Below are 27,696 nucleotides of genomic sequence, written 5' to 3'. Positions count from 1 at the left end.
TACATGGCTGCATCCGTACATGTGTGATGACCAAGTGTACGACAAAGACTGCTTACTGATAGCACATAAATTCAGAGTCGGGAATGATGGTGATGCCAAACAGCCACTGATTGCCCACCAGGGCGGCCGAGGTTGTGATAGTTTATCTTTCTAATGGTTCATGCACAAAATTATTAAAATTGTATAAAACTACCTTGAGGGTACTGTATGTGTAAGCTATGTGTGTAATATACATGGATTTCATGTTTAGACCTGGGTCCCATCCCAAAGATAACTTATTATAGAGATACAAATATTCCAAAATAAACAAATAAATTGAAATCCAAAACACTTCCTGCTCCAAGCATTTCGGACAAGGGGTGCCAAGGGGTGCTCAACCTGTATTAGTTCCTAACAGTTATTGACAGAGGAATTAATCCAGTCTACGTTACCATGTTCTTTTCATTAACTGTAAGTGAACAAAATCAGTGCAGATACCTAATGTAGATTATGGACTGTCTTCATACAATGCTTTTCACAACTGAATCCTCTAAATCTTCATTTTCATTGTAACAATCGAAATGACTGCCGATACTTTCAAATTCTTTGTAGTTCTTAACTTGAAGTAGTGAAAATGAAACAATCTCACTTCTAGCTGTTTCTCACATCTCTAAGCCTGAATGCTTGAAACCGCTATGAGCAAAACAATTCTTACTACTTATTTCTCGCTGACTATCAGTGACAAAGAATCACTGCTTTTGAACACAAACACATGCAACAGATGCCATTTAAAAACTGTTACTTTAAGCACTGTGAATTGTCTAATAGCCACTCAAGTGCAGGTTACTGCCACTAGTTAGAAAATGCTCACAATGGTCACTTGTCCCAATTAAGTGGCATAGTGTCTCAAATAAACAAAGTGAATCATGGCTAATTTCTTCATTAGTTCTTGTTCTTTAAGAATTGTCCCAAATAAGTAACTGCCCTGATTAACTAATGGCACAGAGTTAACCAGAACACAGTGTACTTGCAATTCCCCATGGTCTGCTACTTTCCCTTTCTCCAGCTCTAATTAGAATCTGTAGCCAGTGCCTCCAGAATTTCAGTCTCCACGTTCCCAAGCAAACTACAATCTATCCCCTTCAGATCTGGAGAAGAGTACTGCCAGACAATCTAGTAATTCTGATTATCCTACCCAGCATCTCAACCACCTCATCTTTAACTTTGACATAGTTGGTTCCTTACGGTTGTTATAGCCAGGGAAGGTAATGGGGATAAACTCCTACTACATTAAATGCTCCCAATGGTATGCATCTCAAAAAGCCTCTGACAACCAAGTCCAGCTTCTGGCCTTCATGTGTGGGCTTCGTTACTAAGCCTGGTGGAATTGTTTCTACTGACAGGAGAAGGTACAAAAGGCATGTTAAAGGCACTTAAAACCAGTCACTTCAGGCAGATGGGGCTTGTCAGCTGCAGTTGGCAGCTCATCTAGGAGAGGGAAATCTCTGATCTCAAACCTCTGCTGCCTTACGATTGTACCCATTCATAGAGAAGGCTTCGAGAGTAAACCCTAAGGAAAAATCCAGCGACACACAGAAAATGCTGGAGGAACTCAGCAGGCCAGGCAGCAGCTACGGAAAAGAGTACGGTTGATGTTTCGGGTTGAAATCCTTCAGCAGGACTGAGCTGGAGTCTCTAAGACAATCCTATGTTGAGTTCAATGCCAACCTGCAACTCCTGTCATGCCAGATTCTGCCATCCTTTTGGATTCATCATCTGCTACGCTTAAAGGGGAAGCCTGCTGCATGGGCCACAGCTTGCTCTCCATATCTTACTGCCATGACTTGCATCTTAATATCAACATATCTGCTCTTTCTAACTCAATTTTCTTATTCCTATTGCAATTAATGAAAATTATAACTCTTACCAATAGCCATCACAATGGCCTGCTGAGAAAAGGCATTTTTCATTAATTATAAATTTCTGTGATCAGAGATATTTAGAAATGATGAAGAAACATTAAAGTATCATAACATTTAAAAATAAGTCCATGAACTGGATGTTTTCAAATACAACTTAGTAAAACAACGTCTGTGGAGTAAAGGCCGAGACCAGACAACTTCACAGCTTTAATACTAAAGACCCAAGTCCAGAATCAGCTATGCTTCTCAACAACATGTTCCATTTCATCACTTGTCTCTAAAATGTGGAAAGGTTTCTTGGTATGTTCAGTTCACTATGGGCAGGACCCACAGGTTATTAACTTCCTAATTAGTCTACTCTCAATCAGCCAAGTGATCATCCAATGTGCTATCAAAGGCAATCACCATTTTTCTTGAGGACATGGGCAGTAGGTACATGGACAAAACATTGCCAATCATTATCAATGTCGAGTCCACACCCTGCGAGTAGATACTCATCAGCATAACAACAACATTGTCACTAGCAGGATTTTAACAACTTTAGAAGGTGGAGCCCTTCACCACCTCATGGGCAATAAGGAATGTGCAATAAATGTTATGCTTTCCAGAGATGCCAAGAATCAGAAAATAGATTTTAAAAAAGCAAAATTTAGAAAACTCCACACCATGCTCAACCCATTAAGGTTTCAGTGCAGACAAATTCAAATTCACAAATCACTACCCAAATTTTACAGATACACAATAAAATTTGCACTTGTGGAATTTACGTGGTACAAGTGATTAAGTAGACTTTTCTTCAATTCCAATTTCTTTAGAAATGTGCGGATGACAGGATTTTGTATTATGGAAAATCATGATAAAGGTTTTTTTCCCCCCAGAATGCAAGTCCCACCTCCCAGCTTTTAGAAGGCAAAGGTCACTGGTCAATGAATGCCTACTTTTAGTTCTAAGCCCAAGTTGAGTGGGGATAAAACCAACTGGAAATAATTCCTTAAATTTACACACTAACCACACAATGACATGTCTGCAGAGTTGTTATTCACACGCACGTTCTCCCATTTAGAAGATTCAAAGTTTTTTTGATGTAAACCAAACTAACCAACTGGATTTCAAAGTAAACACGAGGAATTCTGCAGATGCTGGAAATTCAAGCAACACACATCCAAGTTGCTGGTGAACGCTGCAGGCCAGGCAGCCTGACGAAGGGTCTCGGCCTGAAACGTCAACTGTACCTCTTCCTTAGAGATGCTGCCTGGCCTGCTGCGTTCACCAGCAACTTTGATGTGGATTTCAAAGTAAACATTATTTCACCTACTACCTCTATATATCAGTTAAAAGTCAAGAATCCCCATTTAGTTCCTAGAAAGTGTCAGCATAAACAACAAAGGTCCAGAACAATGTCGCAGTTACCATGTGGCTTAAAAGTGCAAAATGGCATTTGTTAACAAGTTTATTCATCTGGAGGAAATACCTTGACACTAACTGTCTCATCAAGCTTTTAAATCTTGCCAAAAGTACTTCTGGAATGCAGTACGACAGCACTATTTTGAAAGCACGATGAAAAATGTTATGTATGAGGAATTATAAAGAAAAGTGGCTTCAGCAATATATTAAGACATAAATCTATTCATACTATGTATGCAATGTATTTAAAATGCACTCAAATGTCTTCATAACAGAACTAGCGATAACAAAGAATACATTGATTGGTGTTAATAAAGTGCAGATTTCCAAATTGAAGGCAACAAATATGTTTAATGAAGCCAATGGAAACTTGAACTCATATTGAAATTTATATAATTATCCCATTCATATTGTAATATTATATCACAGTGAACTGCTAGTGCTATAAATTTACCCTTCTATATTTTCAATGCCACACTGCATAATGAACTTAAAAGCAGTTATCTATTTCTAGGTGTTGTACAGCCACTCAAATTTATGGAACATGCAGCAGTGAAAAGCAGTAACTATTTGAACACATAACTCTAATATTATACCTAATGATAGCATAATACAGAACAGATAACTACTATATGGTCAGCCTAGGATTTTAGAACCCTATTGTCAAAGGAAGTATCTACCTAATATATCTCAATTTCCTGTTGAGAACTGATTACAGTTTACTGTAAGAACACTTTAGTCTCATGGGACAGTTTCTGTATCACTTCAATGACCTTTCATCAAAATTCATCAGAAATGAGAGCAGATTGAAATTGACACCAAAAGGTAAAAAAGATTTCAAGGAACAACCAATAGCACAAACGGTGTCACGGTGCTATCATGGATGATTTGAGATTGGATACATACATATTTTTAAAAAACTATAAAGCAGATACAGGTGCAAAGACGGGGCAAAAAAGGGGAACTGGTTATTTGAATTATCATTAATTAAATTCAGAATATATGCCATGGCTACAACAAACATGTTTAACTTGTTCCTTCAATTCATGCTGGATTAAAAGACATGCATTTGGTGACAATGCATAAGCAAATAAACTTTGGAAAAGTTTAGATCAAGTGCATAGTGGACTTCAGTGGAAACAAAACATGAATTCATTTTACTTCTCTGGAAAATGAATAAATAATATCTCTAACATTTCTGTGCAAATTTAACTATTTAGATCATAAGACCATTAGACACAGGAGCAGAATTAGGCCATTCAGCAACTCCAGTCTGCTCCGCAACTCCATCATGGCAGATTTATTACCCCTTTCAAACCCATTCTCCTGCCTTCTCTCAACAATCTTCAATGCACTTACTAATTAAGAACTTATCAACCTCTGCTTTAAATACACCCAATGACTTGGCCTCCACAGACATCTGTGACAATGAATTCCAGATTCCCCACCTTCTTGGTGAAGAAATTACTCCTCATCCCTGTTCTAAATGTACACTGTTCTATTCTGAGGCTGTGCCATCTGCTCCTACACACCCCCACTACAGAAAACACCCTCAACACATCCACCCTATCTCAGCCTTGCAATATTTGATAGGTTTCAATGAGACTCCCCTTCTTTCTCCTAAACTCCAGCGAGTACAGGTCCAGAGCCATTAAACGCTCATGCATTAACTCTCATTCTCGGAATCATTCTCATGAACCTCCTCTGTACCCTCTCCAATGCCAGCACATCTTTTCTTACATAAGGGACCCAAAACTGCTCGCAATACCCCAAGTGCTGTCAGACCAATGCCTTACAAAGCCTCAGCATTACATCCTTGCTTTTCTATTCTTTGAAAGGAATGCTAACCTGCAAGTTAACCTTAAGGGAATCCTGCATGAGGACATCCACATCTCTTTGCATCTCTGATTTTTGAAAATCAAAAATTGCCATTTAGAAAAATCTGTGCCTTTTTTCCTTCCACCAAAGTGCATGACCATACACTTCCCTACACCATATTCCATTCACCACTTCTAAGTCCTTCTGCAGACTTTCTGCTTCCTCAACACTACCTGCACCTTTGTCTATCTTCGTAACGTCCACAAGCTTGGCCACAAAGCCATCAATTTCGTCATCCAAATCATTGACATATAATGTGAAAAGAAATGGTCCTAACACTGAATCAAGCGGAACACCACTAATCACTGGCAGCCCACCAGGAAGGGCACTCTTTGTTCCCACTCTTTGCCTCCTACCAGTCAGCCAATCTTCTACCCTGCTACTTTACTCTGCTACCTATGCCCTGCACCAAAGTTGCAAAGTATAATTAAAGGCGTTCAGCATTATTATTAGACTTAGAATAATCTTTACCTTATGCCCCCCGCCCCCAGAATATGAATCCTACTGCTACCTGCAAATTTCAATTAGAGCTCCCAATTTTAAAATCCAGACAAGCGTGAGGTGTTGCACTTTGGGACATCAAATGAAAGGAGAAAGTATAAGTTAATGGTAGGCCCTTTAATAGCATTGATGTACAGAGCAATCTTTGGGGTCTAGATCCATAGTTCAGTAAAACTGGGGATGTAAATAGATAGGCAGGTAAACAAGGCATATGGCATGCTTGCCTTTGTTGGCTGGGGTGTTGAGTACAAGAGTACAGGTATAATGCCACAGCTATATAAAACTTCAGCCAGACCACACTTGGAGGATTGCATATAATTCTGGTCACCCCATTTTAGGAACCATGTGAAGACTGTGAAAAGGGTGCATAAGAAGTTTACCAGGATGCTGCCTGGATTAGAGGGTATAAGCTACAAGAAAAGTTTGGACTGTCTCGAATTGTTCTCACGAGAGTGTCAGAGTCAGAGGGAAGACCTGATATTTACTTTAAATCATGAGAAGCATCATAGACTGTCATGATCATTTCCCCAGGATATAAATATCCAATACCAGAGGTCATGATTCTAAGGTTAGGAGGGGGAAACTTAAATGCAACATTTTCTTTTTTAACCATAGTGTATTGGGTGCCTGGAATGGATTACCATGATAGTAGTGGAAGTAGGCAGATTGGTGGACTCTTAGAAGCTTTTAGATAGAATATGAAGGAAATGGAAGGAGATGGATGATGCTCAGGAGGAGCGCATTTAATTGAATTTACATCAAGATTTGCATAGCATTGTGGGCTGAACGGCCCATATAGCACTGTACTGTTCTATTCTAAATGTGCTTTTAAAACAAAATAACTTATTTTTACTAGTTATCAGAGTAGAACTAAGAATACCATTTTGACAATAATGAAGTTAACTTTCAGGTTTCCTTTGGGTAAATCTTCTCAATAAACAATTAAACAAATAAACAAATCATTTACAAAAACACAAGCGGACGACATATTCAAAACTGGACATCAGCAGCATGAGCCATGGACCAGTTTTAATAATCTAACAAGGTCAGAGAAAAATATTTCAGATTTTACAGCACCTCTCACCTCCTCCCTCCCATTTGGTACAGGTGCTAGTCTAATTATCACCTCTCTGGAAGATTAAGTTAAATTCAGATGGAACAGGTACTAAACCCATTGGTCCAGACATCTGAATCAAAATGGATTAAATTTAGTCATGCAACCCTGAAAAACAGGTAATCACAAAACAAATTGGATACTTCCAAGTCCAAAATTTGTACTCTAATACCAAAACATAATTCACGTACAAATAATAGTAAACCAACAGAGAATCATCGAACTATTCCCTCACCTACTGTATACCAGCTTGCATCTGTCAATTTATTGATGGCAGCCTCTTGGTAAGAACCATCAGATCCTTTCACCTCGACTGAAGCTCCAATCTGCAGCATAATACAAAGCACTTTGAAACAAAAATGCACTATGCAAATCATACAATGAGATACATGAAACTATACGGTATATCATATAAAGCAATCTAACAATTATCCAAAACTGAACAAAATTACCACCTTCAAGAATTACATCACATAAAACATGAATCACTACAAATTACATCAATTGTCATGCAAACTTCTTTTATTTGGACTGCAGTAAATAAATTGCCGATTTTAAAGAAATGAGTGTTATATCAAGTGTGGCATTCTCTTACAGTTATCTAAAGTATTTCTACAGCACTGAATTGATGTTACATTGCAAAGAGCCTAGGTACCCGATCACTTCATATTAACACAAAAATCAAAGAACAACTCCTTAAATATTTTCTCATGCCGGTGTCCATTCATTTAACCTGTAATAGCTTTGCAGATCAACTCTTTCATCTTCCAGCGCCACCTATCTTTGTACCTTCAGTAAACCCAAAATACTTGCATTTAATAATTGTAGTGAGAAAGAAATTTGTCTTTTATACCAATCCCAACACAAAGGCAGTTCATTCTACATAGAAAATTAAATGACCTGGAAAAACATCAGATCAAGAATTCTTTCTATTTAGCTAATCTGGTGGCATGGTAGAAAAAATGACACTAACAGATATAAAATGTGGCAAAGGCGGTCAAGCATTTTAGTGTATGCGTACAATTTTGGTTGTTTTTAAATGTCATGACCATGGTGGGTAAAAAGGACACATGTATTAACACCAGTTAAAAAATACATGTGGACTAAGATGTTAACTGTCCTGTGCTATCACCAGTGGGATCAGTTGATCTGCCACCTGTCTTCAGGAGTTTCGGCCCACTTATGATCAAGACTCCCTCGAGGTGGTGGGCCAGCAGTGCTAAAGCACCACCTCCCACTGGTGAGCTTAAAAACTTGGCATCTGCCTCTATCAGAATTGTTGGTCACTTCTATCCAACAGATAGTCTACTCTTCAGGTGTCTATGCAACTACTGAACGGTTTGCAAGGTATGTATACACTGTCCGACTATCTGCCCCTCTGGACATACTTGGTCCACACCCATGCTGATCCTTTCTCTGCTGCCTCAGCTACAGCCCTGCTGGTTGACTTGATCTCTCTTCTAGTGAAGCCAAGGTCACGCAGACACTTCTGGAAAGTGAACGCAATAAACCCACTACATTAATCTACGTCATACAAACTCATGAAGCAGCTTTGCCTTTTTTAAAAAAAGCTAATGATTAACAGAAGCCATTTTCTGCTCTTATCAATAACAAACCTGGTAACCTAATCCCAGAATTAGGCTGAAACAAAATCATACTTGATAACTGGATCTCTTCAACAAGTTTTCAGGCATTATATTGAAGTTCAAACACAAAGTATGATATCTAAAAGAAGTTAAGGTGGTTTGATAATATCACCAGATGTTAAATATGGTTTCACTATAACTTTTTTAAATACAATTTTCTGTTATCATGAATGGACATGTGCAATTGATACATATCACAATATATATAGTCTATTGTGCCCCCCATGTGACTTCCAATAACAAGATTGGAAGAGGTGCTTCTCGCAGGTCAGCAGTGATATTTAAAAAGAGAGCTTCGCGGGCGTTTGTCGATTGTACGGGGCCTATCAGCGGCGTCAACAGAACTCTGTGAACTAAATAAAAGTACAGAAGGGATAAGCAGAGGGGCCATTGTCAGCAGCAGAGGCCAGTGGCGAGAGTAGGAGCAACAGCCTTTGGCTCAATAGAGGCTTCAGCTCGGAAGAGGCATCAGCTCTGTGTAAAGCATCTGTTAAGGGTTCCTTTTTGTTTTTTTTCTCTCTTATTGTACTATTTAAATGGTTGTGATGTGTTCTTTGTGCTGGACGTGGGGGAACTGGGAGACCTAGAGTCTCCCAGGGAACTACAGCCGTGTGAAGTACATCCAGCTGCAGCTCCTTGAAGACCATGTTAGGGATCTGGAGCAGCAACTGGATGACCTTTGACTTTTACGGGAGACTGAGGAAATAACTGATCAAAGCTACAGGGAAGTATTCACCCTGAAGTTGCAGGAGGCAAGTAGCTGGGGTGACTGTCAGTTGAAATGGAAATAGGCAGTTAGAGCAGAGCACACCTGTGGCCATTCCCCTCAAAAATAAGTATACCGCTTTGGATACTTTTGTGGGAGACAACCTTCTGGGAGAATGCCACAGCAACCGGGTTCTAGGCACTGAGCATGGGTCCATGGTGCAGAAGGGAAAGAAAGAGAAGAAGGGAGCTGTAGTGATGGGGGACTCAATAATGCAGAGAACAGGCAGGAGAGTCTGTGGACATGAAAGGGACACCCAGATGGTATGTTGCCTCCTAGGTGCCAGGGTCAAGGACGTCTCAGATGATGTCCACAACATTTTAGGGAGGGAGAGTACCCAGATGTCTTGGTACATATTGGTACCAATGAGATAGGAAGGAAAAGCAAAGAAGTCCTGAAAAGACAATTCAGAGAGCTGGGTAGAAAGCTGAGAAGCAGGACCTCCCAGGTAGTAATTTCTGGATTGCTGCCTGTGTCACATGCCAGTGAGGGTAGAAACAGGATGATCTGGCGAATAAATGCGTGGCTGAAAGTTGGTGCAGGGGGGCAAGGCTTCAGGTTCTTGGTTCATTGGGATCTCTTCTAGGGGAGGTATGACCTGTTCAAAAGTGACCGGAAAATTGGAAATATCACTCCACTCTTTAAGAAAGGAGGAAGGCAGCAGAAAGGAAATTATAGACCAGTTAACCTGACCTCCGTGCTTGGGAAGATGTTAAGAGTCAATTGTTAAGGATGAGGTGATGGAGTACTTAGTGACACAGGACAAGAAAGTACAAAGTCAGCACGGTTTCCTTCAGGGAAAATCCTGCCTGATGAACTGTTGGAATTCTTAGAGGAAATTACAAGTAGGATGGCTAAAAGGGATGCAGCGGATGTTGTATATTTGGACTTTCAGAAGGCCTTTGACAAGCTGCCACACATGAGACTGCCCATGGTATTACAGGAAAGTTACTAACATGGTTAGAGCTTTGGCTGATTGGTAGGAGGCAGCAAGTGGGAATAAAAGGATCCTTTTCTGGTTTAGCTGCCATTGACTTGTGGTGTTCCACAGGGGTTGGTGTTGGGACCACTTCTTTTTATGCTATATATAAATGATTTAGATAATGGAATATATGGCTTTGTTGCCAAGTTTGCAGATGATACGAAAATTGGTGGAGGGGCAGGTAGTGTTGCGGAAACAGGTAGGAAGCAGAAGGAATTAGACAGATTAGGAGAACAAGCAAGAGAGTGGCAAATGAAGTACAATGTCACAAAATGCATGGTCATGCACTTTGGTAGTAGAAACAAATGTGCAGACTATTTTCTAAACAGGAAGAAAATCCAGGAATCTGTGATGCAGAGGGACTTGGGAGTCCTTGTGCAGAACACCCCAAAGATAACTTGCAGGTCGAGTCGGTGTTGAGGAAGGCAAATGCCATGTTAGCATTCATTTCAAGAGGTCTAGAATACAAAAGTAAGGATGTGATGCTGAGGCTTTATAAGGCACTGGTGAGGCCTCACCTTGAGTATTGTGAACAGTTTTGGACCCCTCATCTTAGAAAAGATGTGCTGGCATTGGAGTGGGTCCAGAGGAGGTTCATAAGGATGATTCCAGAAATGAAAGGGTTATCATACGATGGCTCTGGGTCTGTACTCGCTGGAATTCAGAAGGATGAGGGGGGATCTCATTGAAACCTTTCAAATGTTGAAAGGCCTAGACAGAGTAGATATGGAAAGGATATTTACCATGGTGGGAGAGTCTAGGACAAGAGGGCACAGCCTCAGGATAGAGAGGCGCCCTTCCAAAACAGAGATGCGGAGAAATTTTGTTAGCCAAAGTTTGGTGAATTTGTGGAATTTGTTGCCATATGCAGCTGTGGAGGCCAGGTCGTTGGGTGTGTTTAAGGCAGAGATTGATAGGTTCTTGATTGGACATGGCATCAAAGGTTGTGGGGAAAAGGCCAGGATCTGGGGAAGAATAAAAAAGAATCTGCCATGATTGATTGGCAGAGCAGACTCTATAGGCCAAATGGCCTAGTTCTGCTCCTACGTCTTATGGATTCAATAGCCTAACATTGTCACAAGCCAGATTAATCAATGGTGTTATTTTGAATGCAATTTAGCAGTACCAAATCATCAAATTTGATTTCAAAACGCAAACACGAGGAAATCTGCAGATGCTGGAATTTCAAGCAACACACATAAAAGTTGCTGGTGGACACAGCAGGCCAGGCAGCATCTCTAGGAAGTGGTACAGTCGACGTTTTGGGCCAAGACCCTTCGTCAGGACTTGATTTCACTATATCTATTAGTTTTATTTGAGACATAAATCTTTCTGCTCCAGACTACCAAATAAATAAACTGGGCTCTGTTCATAAATACACTATTTCAGTATCCTGGAAACTTACTTCCCCACACAATTCCAATCTGAATCAAACACAGAAAAATATTAACTATTTTCACTTTGATTAAATCCAGAACTTCAAAGTGCAGCTCATTGAGGGCCAGTTATAGGCCAGCTAGATAATGCAAAATATCTCTCATGGCTCTTTTTGAAAATTTAAAAGAGGGTCAATCCTAGGAGAAAAGCAGCATCTGGAGAATAGATTTTCACATTGGCAATTGCAGAGAGATTTCGATACAACCAGCTAATGTGGCAGAAGAGGAAGAAAGTGCCTTGGTATAAAGTAGATTTCTGCACAAGTACAAATTTTGTGTATTTCTTGGAGGAATTCTTGCACAGCATCAGTAAAAAGCAGTACATACCCGCAATGGGCCTTTTACTTGGTCATCTTGGACAACTTGTGTAGAATTGTCATGCTTAAAGAGCACCTAGACAACAGAATACCAAAAATAGACTTAGCATACTATAAAATATCCTTCATCAGAAGTTATTATGTTTGAAATTCAAATCAAAATTAGCTGATAAAGCTTGAAATTTCATCTATCAGTAAGCCACATACCTTGACCTTTACTAGTCGCTTCACAGTTTTAATCTTTGCCTCGCAGAAGGCACCACGGTACTTGGCACTAACATCTGTACCCACTGTGAGATAGGCAGGCTCATCAGCTGCCTGTAATTCAGAAACACAAATCCAAATTTACTGGAAAGCTAATCACAATACTTATTAAACATTTTTTGTATTTATTACTCTGGATTTCCAGCATCTGCAGAATTTCATGTGTTTATACTTTACTGAAAATGGTTTGGCATACAGGTGGCCTCCATTTTTCGAACGTTCACTTTATGACACCTCACTGTTACGAAAGACCTACATTAGTTACCTGTTTTCGCTAAAAGAAGGTGTTTTCACTGTTACGAAAAAAGGCAGCGCGCGCCCGAACAGCCAAGCTGCTCCCCCGGAACTGCATTCTCACCGCCATTGCTTAAACACGTGCTTTATCTCGATTTATTTTGTGCATCTGTTAGCAAGATGAGTTCCAAGGTATTGGAAAAGCCTAAAAGAGCTCATAAGGGTGTTACACTGAGACATAATTAAGCGTTCCGATCGTGGTGAGTGAAGTAAGGACATTGTCTGCGCGTTGAACTTGCCTGCGTCCACTATTCCCACTATTTATAGAGAGAGAGAGAACCCTGAAAGCTGCCGATGTTACTGTTGGTTCTGCTCGTAGCAAAGTGGTCTCTCTTAGTCGGCATCCAATAATGGATAAAATGGAAAGTCTATTGCTTGAGCGCATTGATGGGTGTACAAAGCGTGGTGTTCCATTAAGTTTTCTGGAGAAATCAGTCAGTCTTTTTAATAAGCTGAAACAGGACGATAGTGATGAAAATGTTGCAAAAGTGGAATTTAAAGGTAGTCATGGGTGGTTTGATTAGTTTCTGAGGCGAGGGCAGCTTCATAGTTTAAGCAGTGGTCCCCAACCTCCGGGCCGTGAAGAATGCAGTGGTGCAGCAGTAATCGGAACGCACCCCAGCACATCTTTAAGAAAAAAGCCGAAACAAACAAGCCAATTAATTAGGTGCCGCCCGGCACGTAAATGTCGGCCCAAATCAGAGGCGATTGCCGATTGTGTCAGGTGTTTATTCGTATAAGCAAGTGTTTAACTGTGACGAAACTGTAATTTATTGGAGCCTTCCGGACTCCAGTAAGTGAAACTACACCGTACATACATTATTTCTACTTTATATAGGCTGTGCATTTTTATGTGTTATTTGGTATGATTTGGCAGCTTCATAGCTTAAAGGTTACTGGAGAGGGTGTTTCTGCCACAAGTGCTTCCGCGAGATTTTCGCTGCGCTAGACAGTGCTGCAGAAAAGTATTTCTACTTTATATAGGCTATGTATTGATCATATCATTCCTGCTTTTACTAAATGTTACTGTTATTTTAGGTTTTATGTGTTATTTGGCATGATTTTGTAGGTTATTTTTTGGGTCTGGGAACGCCCAAAAATTTTTCCCATATTAAAAAATGGTAATTGCTTATTCACGTTATGACATTCCGGCTTATGAACCATTTCATAGGAACGCTCTAGCTTCGGATAGAGGGGGAACCTGTAATTTGAAATGTGCAGAAGCACAGAATTCTAGCACACCGTTTTCCACTGTTGATTCCAGAAGTCAATATACTTGAGGAAATAAGCCTCTTGTTTCACTCTGTCATTAACTAAATCAACAGATGGGAGTGGGACATATAATGACCATTACAATGTTGCAAGACTTCAAGGAAATGGATACGGGAGAAAGTAAATGCAGAGGTTCTGCTTTGCTCAAAGAAGGGAAAGAAAATAGATTCCTAAATATAACTGACCCTAAATTAAAAAAAAACAAAATCTATTGCTCTTCTCAAAGAAGCTTGATGCCATATGCTAATATAGTGCATGTTAAAATTCTAGACTGCTAGAGTACATATACAGTACATCAGTGGAACCAAACCACCGGGCCGCGGACCAGTACCGGGCCACAAAGCATGTGCTACTGGGCCGCAAGGAAACAACATGATTTGGCGATATGAAATGATATGAGTCAGCTTTGGGGACTCCTGCAATACATGATACAATGTTTCCAGAGATCCCACTGAAAGGTTGAAAAATCTACAAATTAGTTTTCAAACATTTTCCATGTTTATATGAAGTAAAAAGAAGCCCAGTTTATCAAATTCTGCCTCAGATTTACATCAAGTCACAAATTAATACTAGTTCTGCCTCCTTCCACTAAGTCTGTTACCGTGTTGTATCTCTAACTAACTTTGATTTAATGAGACACAGTTATCATAACCTCAGATGGACATAACACTTGCTGACACTAATGTCACATGTACACAAATTGGCAGATGATGCAATTTACTTACTAGTGTGCCTTCAGGGGAGAAGAAACAAATGGAAAGTACACAATTCCTTATTTCCCTATTCACTTATAGCTCAATAGTTATGAGTGAGGAAACTATGTTCTTTGAAAGTTATATTTTCTCCTACTGCCTAGAGACCCTAAATTGTCAGTTAAACAGCCAATCATGTTCAACTTTCATTTCAAGCAGCTGCCACTAGTCAGCAATTTTACACAAAAACTATATTTAGGTGCAAGTGAAGTTATAAAGAATCAACAGCATAAATATGCACACCAGCTCTTCACCTGTGTAAAAAAAATGCCACTGCAAAAATCCTGCGCATATTACACAGTCAATTCAAATTTATCTTATGTCTTCGACACATGCATTGTTCAGTTAATTTGCATTAGCACCGAGTTTGAGTGTATTCATTGTACAAATCACAACTTTAAGAAGCTGCAGAGTACATTATTGGTAATTTTAAATTTCTTACATAAATGGAAAACAGTTATCACTGAAGAGCCTATTAACTCAGCATGCAATATTACCTCCCTTAGCATTCAAATTCCTTAACAAAGTGCATTTTCAATTAGAACAACTTTTGTTTCCTGGTTAATTCGGTCATCAGTTCATCATGGCAGCCATTTATTTGGGATACTATGCCACTTAATTGGGACAGGAGATTGTTACCAAACAGTTTCTAACTGGCATCAGACACAAGCATTTGTGTTACCATTAGTCGCTATACCATGCTAAGAGCGAAAATAGCATCAGCTACATGTGCTTGTGTTAAAAAAAATCAATGATTTTGTCACTGATAGTTGGTGGGAAATAAGCAGTAAGATAATACAGAACTGTTTTGCTCACTGCTTTTTCAAGCTTTCAAGCTCTCAAGCTTGGAGATGTCAGAAACGACAGGGAGTGAAAATGGAACTATTTCACTACTTCAACAGGTTAGGAACTCTGAAGTATTTGAAGGAATCGACAATCATCTTGAACGTTATAATGAAAACGAAGATTTGGAGGTGCAATTGTCAAAACTTGTATGAAGGCAGACCATTATCTACATTCAGGGTCTGTGCCCAATTTGTTCATTTGCAGTTAATCAAAAAAACACGGCAGTGTACACTTGATGAATTCCGCCTTTGATAACTATTATTAGGAACTAATACACAGTATTATAGTACTGTAGAGGTATTGGCTGTGTTCTGTATTTCACTTAAGTACATAATCTGTTACTCAGTTAAAATTTGAACTATTTCTATGAAACCTCAGCCAGTTGGAGCAGCTACTTAATTGGGCCAAAATGTATTGATCCTGATGTGTCCCAGTTAACTGGAATCCACTGTACTTGGCATGCAGAAACACTGGTTAAATCTTAGTAATTGTGGCCAGTAGTTTGAAATAGAACCACCAACGTTTAATAATCTGAACAAGCTGTCCCTAATTTGCACATACAGTTGCAAGAAAAAGTTTGTGAACCCTTTGCAATTACTTGGTTTTCTGCATTAATTACTCATAAAATGTGGTCTGAAGGACCATGAGTATCACAGGGTCCTTCGAATTGTCAGTGATCCCTCCCATTCATCCCACAATCTCTTTGACACACTACCAACAGGCAGGAGGTACAGTAGCATTAGGACAAGGACTGCTAGGATGGGAAGCAGCTTCTTCCCCCAGGCCATGATACATCTGAACCCCCTGTCACCACCCAGGTCTCACCACTCACGAAGTTCCAGTTACTTTTTAAACTTGTGACGTAAATGCACCTTGTGCTAAATGTCAATCTTCTGGAATATATATTAATATTTTGTGGTAATATTACTTTATGTGTTGTGCATGCAGGTTCAAAGGAGTGTTTGTTAGTTTGGCAGCATACATGTATACGGCTGAATAACAAACTTGAACCTGAACTAAAGGTTATGACGAAAATCGCTGTTGTTAACTTTATATTGTTATTCATTGTTATCTGTATGAAACATAGACACATTGAAAACCTTCACTTTCTTTTTTAAATTGTCTTGCTTTCTCATTTTCCCCACCTGCATTTGAAAACTATCGCTATTTTGTTATTACATCTTGTACACTTTTACTATATTTAACCCAAAAATAGCTAACACTAAATTATCAAAGTATCTTAGTTGTTTTGTAAATAAATAAAATACATCGAAGTTCCTTGGAAAGTTCTTCAAGCCCAGAATCTGGGTTTACCATTTAGATAAATCAGCTATGCTTACCTTCTAGTTAAGAACTGATCTTTAGATGCTGAATGTATGCTTTATTGCCTTTGCCAAAAAAACTGATCAAACATGTAATTATAACAGAATTCTCTCTTGCTCTCTCTTCGTTAAAACAAACAGTCCTAATTAACAAGCCTAAACATCTGCTATTAGTAAATACATCACTCATAAATAAAAACAGTAAGTGAAACATGATTACAACAGGAATTCTGCAGATGCTGGAAGTTCAAGCAACACACATCAAAAGTTGCTGGTGAACGCAGCAGGCCAGGCAGCATCTGTAGGAAGAGGTGCAGTCGACGTTTCAGGCCAAGACCCTTCGTCAGGACATGATTGGTAGCTGCTAAATAAAAGCCACTGGATTCCTTTAGCTTACAAAAGCAATCACCTAAAGCTCCAAAACATTCATATCCTTGAACATACATCAGTTAATGACCAACATGAGGACTGAGATCTTTAACTGTGAACCATATCGAATTCTCACTAGCCAAATAAACTAAAGAAACCATAGATACAAAATTGGAACTTTGCCGCAACAATGACAACTCTCTCGTGAAATACTAAACCACTCAAAACAAACTGCCACAAACTAAACCCCAATATATCTAATGTTCACTCCTGTATTTAACTTAATTAAACTTATTTCTTGTTTGACAGTCTAAGATTTAGGCTTGTATTTCTCCAATGAATTGATATATATAATGGTTAAATTATGACAAAACTCCAGAAGGTTACACATCAACAGCTAACAAAAACATATCTGTAGATTGGAAAACAATCTAAACATGCTGATCAAACATTTTATATCTCAGGGTAAAAATCATTATAGAAAAATCATGCTTGAATGGAACATTATGCATTAACTTAATGACTGTAAATTTTAGAACTGTATACATTTAAAACTGGAAACTGGAAGTACACATCACCTAGGTATGCTGCCAAGCTTAGCGTACAGGCAACAGGAAGTTATTGTTGTCAATTCAGTAAATTTCAAACCACTGTCTGCAATGGACATCAATTAAATGCTGTGTTAAAGGGACAACACTCAGATTTGCCTTTGTATGTGCAAATTTCAGTCATAGCCAGCATATTAGTGGAGCTTGTTACAATTACAGGCAGTTGCTGATTGATTTCAAACAAACAAAATATTCTGCTCTTGCACGTCACCTAGGATCCAAGAAGTCAGACTGTTTTCTTGATTATGGACTAAATCATTTATTAAGCAGATGCAAAAGTAGAAACTACTAACAAGAAAACCTCAACAGAACTCCACTCTTTTCAAGAATGGTGAGCCAGAGTAAAAAATAATTCTCACTTATACATAACTGTGTGTGTATATATGAGGGGGGAGGAGATACATTGGGAGACAGGAAAGATATAGCAAGAAAAACGAGAGGATACAGCGGGAGAGAGAGAGAAAGAGTGGGATAGAAAGACAGGTTATAAAATACCTCAACACACACAAAATGCTGAAAGAACTCAACAGGCCAGACAGCATGTACAGAGGAAAATGAACAGCTTACATTTCAATCCAAGATCCTTCATCGGGACTCTTCAACTGTCAGCCACAAACATCGACCATTCATTTCCCTCCATAGATGCTGTCTGACTTGCTGAATTCCTTTAGCATTTTTTGTTGTTTATCCTGATTTCCAGCATCTGCAATCTTTCATGTTAAAACTGTTACCTTTTGGTTGAAAGGTTATGTCAAGAAACCATCTGGCTTCTCAGATAAGCATGACATAAAGGAAGAGTTTCTATCTTCTCAATATTCATGCCAAAACCAACATCACTTCATCAGCATACTTCCCAAGAATGTCTTTGGAAATCAGGTCTACATTCAGGCAGATAGAGTTAATGGTGATGATGACACAGAAAACAATTCAATCCCCACTCAATGATGTAGCAGAGAATTTAAAGATTGAAATTAAAACAGAGCAAAAGAGAACAAAATATTTGACCAGCTTTTCTTAATTCTTCAGGCAGTTGATGTTTGAAATGTAATAGACACCAAAATGTATTTTGATTTTTCAAAAGCTTTCAATAAAACAGAAGATTTGAGACCATTTGGATGCCTGGATCCAGGGACCAACAACTAAATGAAAAACAAGCATCTACTATTTAGAAAGAAATGGATGCACAAAAAGTGACATTCAATTGTTTTGCAAGGTAAATTAATGATTATGGTGGGAGAATTTGGTGTACAGTTTCAAACTAAAATAATATAATAAAAATAAAAAATAAAAATAAATTACTAAATAAATTTCAGCACGATAAGCAAAATATCACATTTTGACAGTATGGATAAGTTCAGGAAACCTGTACATGGACAGGGTAGAACAATGAAAGTAGACATTTGTTCAAGCAAGAGCAGTGCAGATAAATAACTCCATATAAATGTAAAAGTGGTGCTAGGATTCACTTCCATAGACACAGAAAGCAGAAGCAGATAGCTCCCGTTAAATTTCATATATCCTTCATTAAATCAAAGTTGAGATCAGTGCAATGTACATAAAAGAAATGCAACAAACAGAAAAGCTTTACAAAAATGACACAGAAAAGACTAATTATCTTCAAATTAACAACTGTATCTTTAAGAGCACAATATTCTTTTTGACAGGGCATAATGCTTCAGAGGTGCATAACAAACAAATCCGAAAATGAGTGAAATGGAAAAAATAAACTTGAACTGAAATCAAAGGCTTCATGAACCATCTTGTGGAGAAGACCTGCAAGGAGAGAACAATTAAAAAGCAAAGGACGTGTAAGACGCTTTAAAAAGAAACTGCAAAAACAGAAAAATCTGCAGAGCAAAAGGAAATCCAAATTTATTGACATTAAAAAATATTTCTCTTAGAAATTCTGAATTTCCTTATTTCTTTTCCAGAAGAATTTGCAAATATTTGCAGTTTTGGTCTCCAAATTTGAGGAAGGACATTCTTGCTATTGAGGGAGTTCAGCGTAGGTTCACAAGGTTAATTCCCGGGATGGCGGGACTGTCATATGTTGAAAGATTGGAGCGACTGGGCTTGTATACTCTGGAATTTAGAAGGCTGAGAGGGGATCTTATTGAAACATATAAGATTATTAAGGGATTGGACATGCTGGAGGCAGGAAGTATGTTCATGCTGATGGGTGGGTCCAGAACCAAAGGCCACAGTTTAAGAATTAGGCCATTTAGAACGGAGTTGAGGAAAAACTTTTTCACCCAGAGAGTGGTGGATATATGGAATGCTCTGCCCCAGAGGCTATGGAGGCCAAGTCTCTGGATGCTCTCAAGAAAGATATGGATAGAGCTCTTAAAAGATAGCGGAATCAAAGGTTATGGGGATAAGGCAGGAACTGGATACCGATTGTGAATGATCAGCCATGATCAGAGTGAATGGCGGTGCTGGCTCAAAGGGCCAAATGGCCTACTCCTGCACCTATTGTCTATTGTCTAATATCAATCACCAATAAATTGAATTAGGAATTCATAAGAAACTTATTTAAGAGTGCCAAGAATATGGAAGCCACAACCATTAAATGTTTGAGGCAAACACCACAGATATGGGGAGAGCAGCATGCAAACAAAAAGAATACAAGGTTATGTTGTTTGGAATAATCGAGGTGGAGGCAAAACCTCACATAGAACATACATGTAAGGAATAGGCGCTGAACTAACTTATCTTGAAGAAAACTAACAGCTGTATCATTCACTCTGTCTCAGGCAAATGTGATGCCTTATAGCCAAATTACAATACAAACAGTTGAAGTTGCTCAAAGCCAATCGGGAGAAATATTTGTACGAATCCCCTTTACAGTCCTTGAGACACTCTCAGCCATATGATATTATTTTGTATCTTATGGCATAATTACTGTCTCAACCAGGAATTAATGCAGCATTTATAGATGAGCTGAAAACCAGATGACAGTTAGGAGACACTGAAGACCAGGAAAGGAGTAACAAAAACCAAAAGGAGTTCCTGTGATGAGGAATGTTGAATTTTTCTGCATTTACTTGTGAAGATAAATATGCAATGTTTTCCCTGATTAAACTGCAATGTACTCCAAAATGTAAATCAGTCTAACAACATATAGTTGCAAGAAAAAGTTTGTAAACCTTTTGCAGTTACCTGGTTTTCTGCATTAATTACCCATAACATGTGTTCTGATCCTCATCTAAGTCACAATAATAGACAAACACAATCTGCCTAAATAAAACACAAACACTTGTACTTTTTATATCTTTATTGAATACATTGTTTAATCACTCACAGTCCAGGCTGGAAAAAGTATGAGAGCCTTTATACTTAAAAACTGGTAGACCTCCTTTAGAAGCAATAACCTCCATCAAATGCTTCCTGTAGCTGTTGATCAGACTTGTACAACACCAAGGAGGTATTTTATACCATTCCTCCATACAAAACTTTCAGTTCATACCACAGCATCTCAATTCGGTTGAGGTCTGGACTCTTACTTGGCCTTTCCAAAACACAAACTTTCTTCTTTTTAAACCATTCTGTTGCTGATTTACTTGTGTTCTGGATCACTGTCTTGTTGCATCATCCAACTTCTATTAAGCTTCAGGTGATGGAATGCTAACTTGACATTCTCCTGTAAAATATCTCGATACAATTTTGAATTCATTGTCGGAGAGCAGTGGTTTCCTCTGTAGTGTCCTTCCATGAACACCATTTTTGTTCAGTGTTTTTCTTATGAAAATAGACATAATTCCAGAGAAATTCCATAATTCCAGTAAATTCCAGAGATTTCTGCAGGTCTCTTGTTGTTACCCTTGGGTTCTTTTTCACCTCCTTCCACATTGCATATTGTGCTCTTGGGGTGATCTTTGCAGAATGTCCTCTCCTAGCACTGAATTTCTTCCATTTTGTAGCCAATTTCTCTCACTGTGGACTGGTGAACACTCAGATCTTCAGAAATGTTTTTGGAGCCTTTTTCCAGCTTCTTCTTCTAAGGCATGGTGCACACAAACAGGTCTTTCATGAGAAGAGCAGGCTCTGTCAGTAACCAGACTTGTGTGTCCTTTATATAGGGCGGAGCACCTCGACAACCCACACCTCCAATCTCATCTCGTTAATCAGAACACCTGACTCCAACTAGCTTTTGTAGAAGGCATTACCCAGGAGGTTCACATACATTTTTGAACGCAGACTGTGATAATTTAAATGGTGTACTCAGTATTGTTGAGAAGAAGTACAATTGTTTGTATGTTATTAGTTTAGGCAGATTGTTTGTCTATTATTGTGACTTAGAAGATCAGACCACATTTTATGAGTAATTAATGCAGAAAACCTGGTAATTGCAAATCGTTCACAAACTTTTTCTTGCAACTCTTGCTGTAGTGAAGGAGATGAAAGAAATCATGGAGATGAAGCTTGGTATTACCACTGTACAATATCAAACCTGACTCAGCTTCTCCAAGGGAAACATTTCCTTCAAGCACTTAAGTGAAGAAACATTCTGACTCGTCGTTCGGGAACTGCAGATGTGTGATTAAAAGAAAAAAAGAAACATTGCCAGAGATTGTCGGCTACATTATTGTAGAAAAGAATAGAATTAAACAAAAGTAAATACTTGAGAGAGATAGCATGGTTGAATAAGCCAGAAGCTAAGAGAGGTCAGTCAATGATGGATAATATATGACTTTACAGGGCAGGTCATTTGATATTTTGGATGTGAAAATAAATGCATTGCTTGAAAAGAATGGCTTTCAAGAATGAAGATAAACATTTCTAAGTTTAAAAAAAATGTTTAATACTACAATAAGGAAGAGGAGGATGGGATTGAGGCAGGGCAAAGCCAAGAATATGTCCAGATTTGATCAGCTGAATGTCTCTTTTTCTGCTGTTACAATTCTATGTGTTCTAGGTCAAAAAAGGAGCACATTTTTACAAGAAAAATCAAATATGGGGTACTATTAACAACAATTTTTAAGAAGCATTATGGAGAAGCCTGGGAAATAATCTGCAATTCCTACCAACAAAAATAAAATAAATCTGAAGTTTAGTGGGGAATGGGATCATTTAAATGAAATATTGTCCTATGGACATAATGCAATGGAGTAAAGAGAAGAGAAATGCAGGATCACAGCTCATTTAAGTAACTGCAGAAGACCAAAATAGACAATCTATATAATGACATCAGGTTGAAGTTTAGTGATTACAGCTCAAGGTTCAATACCATCACCCCCTCAGTATTTAATCAACAAGCTTCAAAACCTGGGTCTCTGTAACTAGATTCTTGACTTTCTCATTGGTAGACCACCATCAGTGCAAATCAGTAATAATATCTCCTCCTTGCTGGCAATAAACACAGGCACACCTTAAGGATGGTGCTTAGCCCACTGCTCTACTCTCTACACTTGCAACCCTGTGTATAGGCACAGCTCAAACACCATCTATAAATCCGCTGAAGACATCACTATTGTTGGCGGAATCTCAGATGATGACAAGGAGGCCTACAAGAGCAAGATAAATTGGCTGACTGAGCAACACTGCAACAACAACCTTGCACTCAATGTCAAGACTAAGGAAATGATTGCGGACTTCATGAAGGATAAAGTGGGAGAACTCACATCAGTCCTCATTGAGGGATCAGTGATGGAAAGAAAGGGTGTGCAGCCTCAATTTCCTGTGTGTCAACATTTCAGAGAAGTTATCTGAAGCCCAAAATTGTGATGCAACCACAAAGAAGGCAGATCAGCGGCTATACTTCAAGGTTCATTTCTATTTATCACGTAGACATTGAAATACACAGTGAAATGCATCACTTGCATTAACATTAACAACCAACACTCCTGGTGGGACTGGGCAGATTAATAGCTAGATGGGCCAAGGGGCCAGTATCTCTGCTGCAGTGTTCTAACTTTATGACTTCCGATTCAGATCAAATCAGGCCTCCAACCCCAGCTCAACCACTGGACCTGTTGATCACTGAACAAACACCAGGCCTCAAACCTCAGAATCACGAATAATGGGATCCCGAACACCAGGTCTAGAACTCAGGTGTCACCGATCTGTGAACCCAGGAGGTCATCGGGCATTATCTCAAGCCCAAGTGGAACTCCAACTGCGGACTTGCTGACCCTGGACGACTCACCAGCCTTCATCTTCACTACTCTGTCAGCTAGATATGCAGCCGGACATCCTGGCCCAATCTACGGATGTCCCATGTCCGTGTCACTGACTTTCAAAAGCAGAGCGTAGACTTAGGACTCTGGCCTGTCCTTTAATTCGCCCACATCACTCTCATGTATATAAAAACACAGAAAAATTACAGCACAATACAGGCCCTTCCGCCTGTGCCAAACATGTACTTACTTCAGAAATTACCTAGGGTTACCCACAGCCCTCTATTTTCCTCAGCTCCATGTACCTATCCAGGAGTCTCTTAAAAGACCCTATCATATCCGCCTCCACCACCGTCACTGGCAGCCCATTCCACACACTCACCACCCTCTGCATGAAAAATCTTACCCCTGACAACTCCTTTGTACTTACTTCCAAGCACCTTAAAACTGTGCCCTCTCGTGTTAGCCATTTCAGCCCTGGGAAAAAGCCTATGACTATCCACACGATCAATGCCTCTCATCATCTTGTACACTTCTATCAGGTCACCTCTCATCCTCCGTCACTCCAAGGAGAAAAGGCCAAGTTCACTCCACCTATTCTCATAAGGCATGTCCCCAATTCAGGCAGCATTTTTGTAAATCTCCCCTGCACCCTTTCTATAGTTTCCATATCCTTCCTGTAGTGAGGAGTCCAGAACTCTCCTTGCCAGAGGCTCAGCAATCTCCTCCGTCGCCTCCCACAATAGCCTGGGGTACATCTCATCCGGTCCTGGAGACTTATCCAACTTGACGCTTTCCAAAAGCTCCAGCACATCCTCTTTCTTAATGTCTATATGCTCAAGCTTTTCAATCCATCCCTACAATTGCCAAGATCCTTTTCCATAGTGAATACTGAAGCAAAGTATTCACCACGTATCTCTGCCATCTCCTCCGGTTCCATACACACTTTTCCACTGTCATACTTGATTGGTCCTATTCTCTCACATCTTATCCTCTTGATCTTTACATACTTGTAGAACGCCCTGGGGTTTTCCTTAATCCCGTCTGCCAAGGCCTTCTCATGGCCCCTTTTGGCTCTCCTAATTTCTTTCTTAAGCTCCTTCCCTTTAGCCTTATAATCTTCTAGATCTCTGTCATTACCTAGTTTTTTTTGAACCTTTCATAAGCTTTTCTTCTCGACTTAGATTTTCAACAGCCTTTGTACACCACTCTTCCTGTACCTTACCATTCTTCCCATCTCATTGGAACGTACCTTTGCAGAACACCACGCAAATATTCCCTGAACATTTGCCACATTTCTGCCATACATTTCCCTGAGAACTTCTGTTCCCAATTTATGCTTCCAAGTTCCTGCCTGATAGACTCATATTTCCCGCTACTCCAACTAACACTTTCCTAACTTGTCTGTTCCTATCCCTCTCCAATGCAATGGTAAAGGAGATAGAATTGTGATCACCATCTCCAAAATGCTCTCCCGCTGAGAGACCTGACACCTGACCAGGTTCATTTCCCAAAACCACATCAAGTACAGCCTCTCCTCTTATAGGCTTATCTACATATTGTGTCAAGAAACCTAACAAACTCCACCCCATCGAAACTCCTCGCTCTAGGGACATGCCAATCAATTTTTGGGAAATTAAAATCTCTCAACACGACAACCCTGTTATTATTACACACATCAAAGTTGCTGAGGCCAGGCAGCATCTATTGGAAGAGTTTCAGCTGACATTTCAGGCCGAGACCCTTCGTCAGGACTCATTCTGTCTCCCTATCTGCTCCTCAATGTCCCTGTTACTATTGAGTGGTCTATAAAAAACACCCAGTAGGGTTATTGACCCCTTCCTGTTTTTAACTTCCACCCATAGAGACTCAGTAGACAATCCCTCCATGACTTCCTTCTTTTCTGCAGCCGTAACACTATCTCTGATCGGCAGTGCCACATCCCCACCTCTGTTCCCTCCCTCCCTGTCCTTTCTGAAATATCTAAAGCCAGGCACTCTAGATAACCATTCCTGCCCCTGAGTCATCCAAGTCTCTGTAATGGCCACAACATCATGGCTCCAAGTACTGATCCACACTCTAAGCTCATCCGCTTTGTTCATAAAACTCCTTGCATTTAAACAAACAACCTCTCAAACCACTGGTCTGAGCTCGTCCCTTCTCTATAACCTGCCTATCCTAGCTCTGTCTCCAAGCTTTCTCTATTTGAGAGCCAACAACCCCTTCCTTCATCTCTTCAATTCGGTTCCCAGCCCCCCAGCAATTCTAGTTCAAACTCTCCCCAACAGCATTAGCAAACCTCCCTGCCAGGAAATTGGTCCCCCTCGGATTCAAGTGCAACCCGTCCTTTTTGTACAGGTCACGCCTGTCCCAAAAGTGTTCCTAATGATCCCGGAATCTGAAACCCCACCCCCTGCTCCAATCCCTCAGCCACGCATTTATCCTCTTCAAAAGACAGTGCAGCAAGAAGGCAGCTTCCATCATTAAGGATATTCACCACCCGGGGGAGACCCTCTGCTTATAGATCCATACTCAACATGTTAGGAACAGTTCCTTCCCCTCCGCCATCAGATATCTGAATGGTCAATGAACCCATGAACACAACCTCACTACTCCTCTTTCACTTTATTTATATTTATATTGTAACTTAATAGCAATTATTTATGTTTTTCTCTCTACTTCTGCCCAAAATACAACAAATTTCATGACATATGTCAGCAATAATAAACCTTATTCAAATTCTGAACTTTATTTAGTAGAAGGGACAGAGAAAGATTAAGATGCCTAATAATGGAGGAATGAAAAAATTGGTTTGCCTTTGGGTGGCGGGTGGAAATACATCGCTACCTGAGGTATGAGTCACCCGTGGGCAAGGTGCAGCACCTGCTTAGCCACCCATGCCCCCCCCCAAAATCAGGGTCACCTGAAGCCATAGGGCAGGAGGAGAAGGTAGATGGTTGTATGAGCAGCTGGGCACATCACAAGTCCTGGTTATGTGACGACAGATGCCAGCAGACAAGCTCTGAAGAGTATTGATAATTGCCCAGAAGAAAGCAATGGCAAACCACTTCTGTAGAAAAATATGCCAAGAACTAGCATGGTCGTGGGACCATGATCGCCCACGTCATATGACACAGCACATAATGAAGATAATGATGATGGTTTACCTTTAGCTAGCCCAGAACACGATAATGCATGCCTTGACAATGAAAAAATACACATTTTTAATAAACAATTAAGTTCCAAATTTACAGTTGCATGCCCAAACTAAGGATCTCTAATTAGATTCTGTTGTAATATTAGCACTTCTGAAGCTTATCATATAATTTTCACACAATTGCACCTACATATTCAAACAGTTATGTACAAAACTTATCCTTCAGATTTTGATACATCTGCATTCACTTACTACATAATCTCTCTCTGCCAGTTTATTCACCCTGCAACTCTAAGCCACCAAATCTGAATTTCATGTAAGCTGCAATTTTATAAAAACATTTATCAAAATAATAGCTTCAAGCAAATGGAAAGGGTTGAAATTTTTTAAAAAACATCAATTGCAGTACATCTTAAAAGCTTATTACACTATAAAATAAACCAAGAAGCAGGCTATACCAAAGGACTGTGAACTACTGTAGCTAAACATTGAACCACAAATCTGAACAACAAATATTTATATATGTTTTGACTATACTCCTGAAGTTTAATTAATGTGCATGTAAGAATATAGTGAGCCAATGATATTCATCACACACATATCAGTAGCCTTAAAATGCTGCATTAAATCTTTCTATTATTACTGTGCAGGAAATACTACAAGTATGGGAACAAAAAAAAAATCAGATAAATCATAACAAAGGTTTTTCTTACATAAACACAAGAAATCCTGCAGATGCTGGAAACCAAAA

The 27,696-nt window shown here is 39.4% G+C and overlaps 1 protein-coding gene across 2 annotated transcripts in view; it reads right to left on the bottom strand.

Annotated features, from left to right (window-relative positions):
* Nucleotides 1-27,696, bottom strand: part of arid4a (AT-rich interactive domain 4A) — a 119,644-nt gene that overhangs the window by 84,277 nt on the left and 7,671 nt on the right. For both annotated transcript variants that reach the window (XM_063049562.1, XM_063049572.1), the window contains exons 3-5: nucleotides 12,153-12,259; nucleotides 11,956-12,021; nucleotides 7,034-7,124 (exon numbers count right to left, since the gene is read on the bottom strand). In XM_063049562.1, coding sequence (XP_062905632.1) covers nucleotides 7,034-7,124; nucleotides 11,956-12,021; nucleotides 12,153-12,259 — 264 coding nt within the window. The remainder of the gene's footprint in view (nucleotides 1-7,033; nucleotides 7,125-11,955; nucleotides 12,022-12,152; nucleotides 12,260-27,696) is intronic.

This window comes from Mobula hypostoma, chromosome 1, assembly GCF_963921235.1.
Source record: "Mobula hypostoma chromosome 1, sMobHyp1.1, whole genome shotgun sequence".
In the NCBI taxonomy this organism is placed as follows: Eukaryota; Metazoa; Chordata; class Chondrichthyes; order Myliobatiformes; family Myliobatidae; genus Mobula; species Mobula hypostoma.
This window is presented reverse-complemented; position numbering and strand designations above follow the sequence as displayed.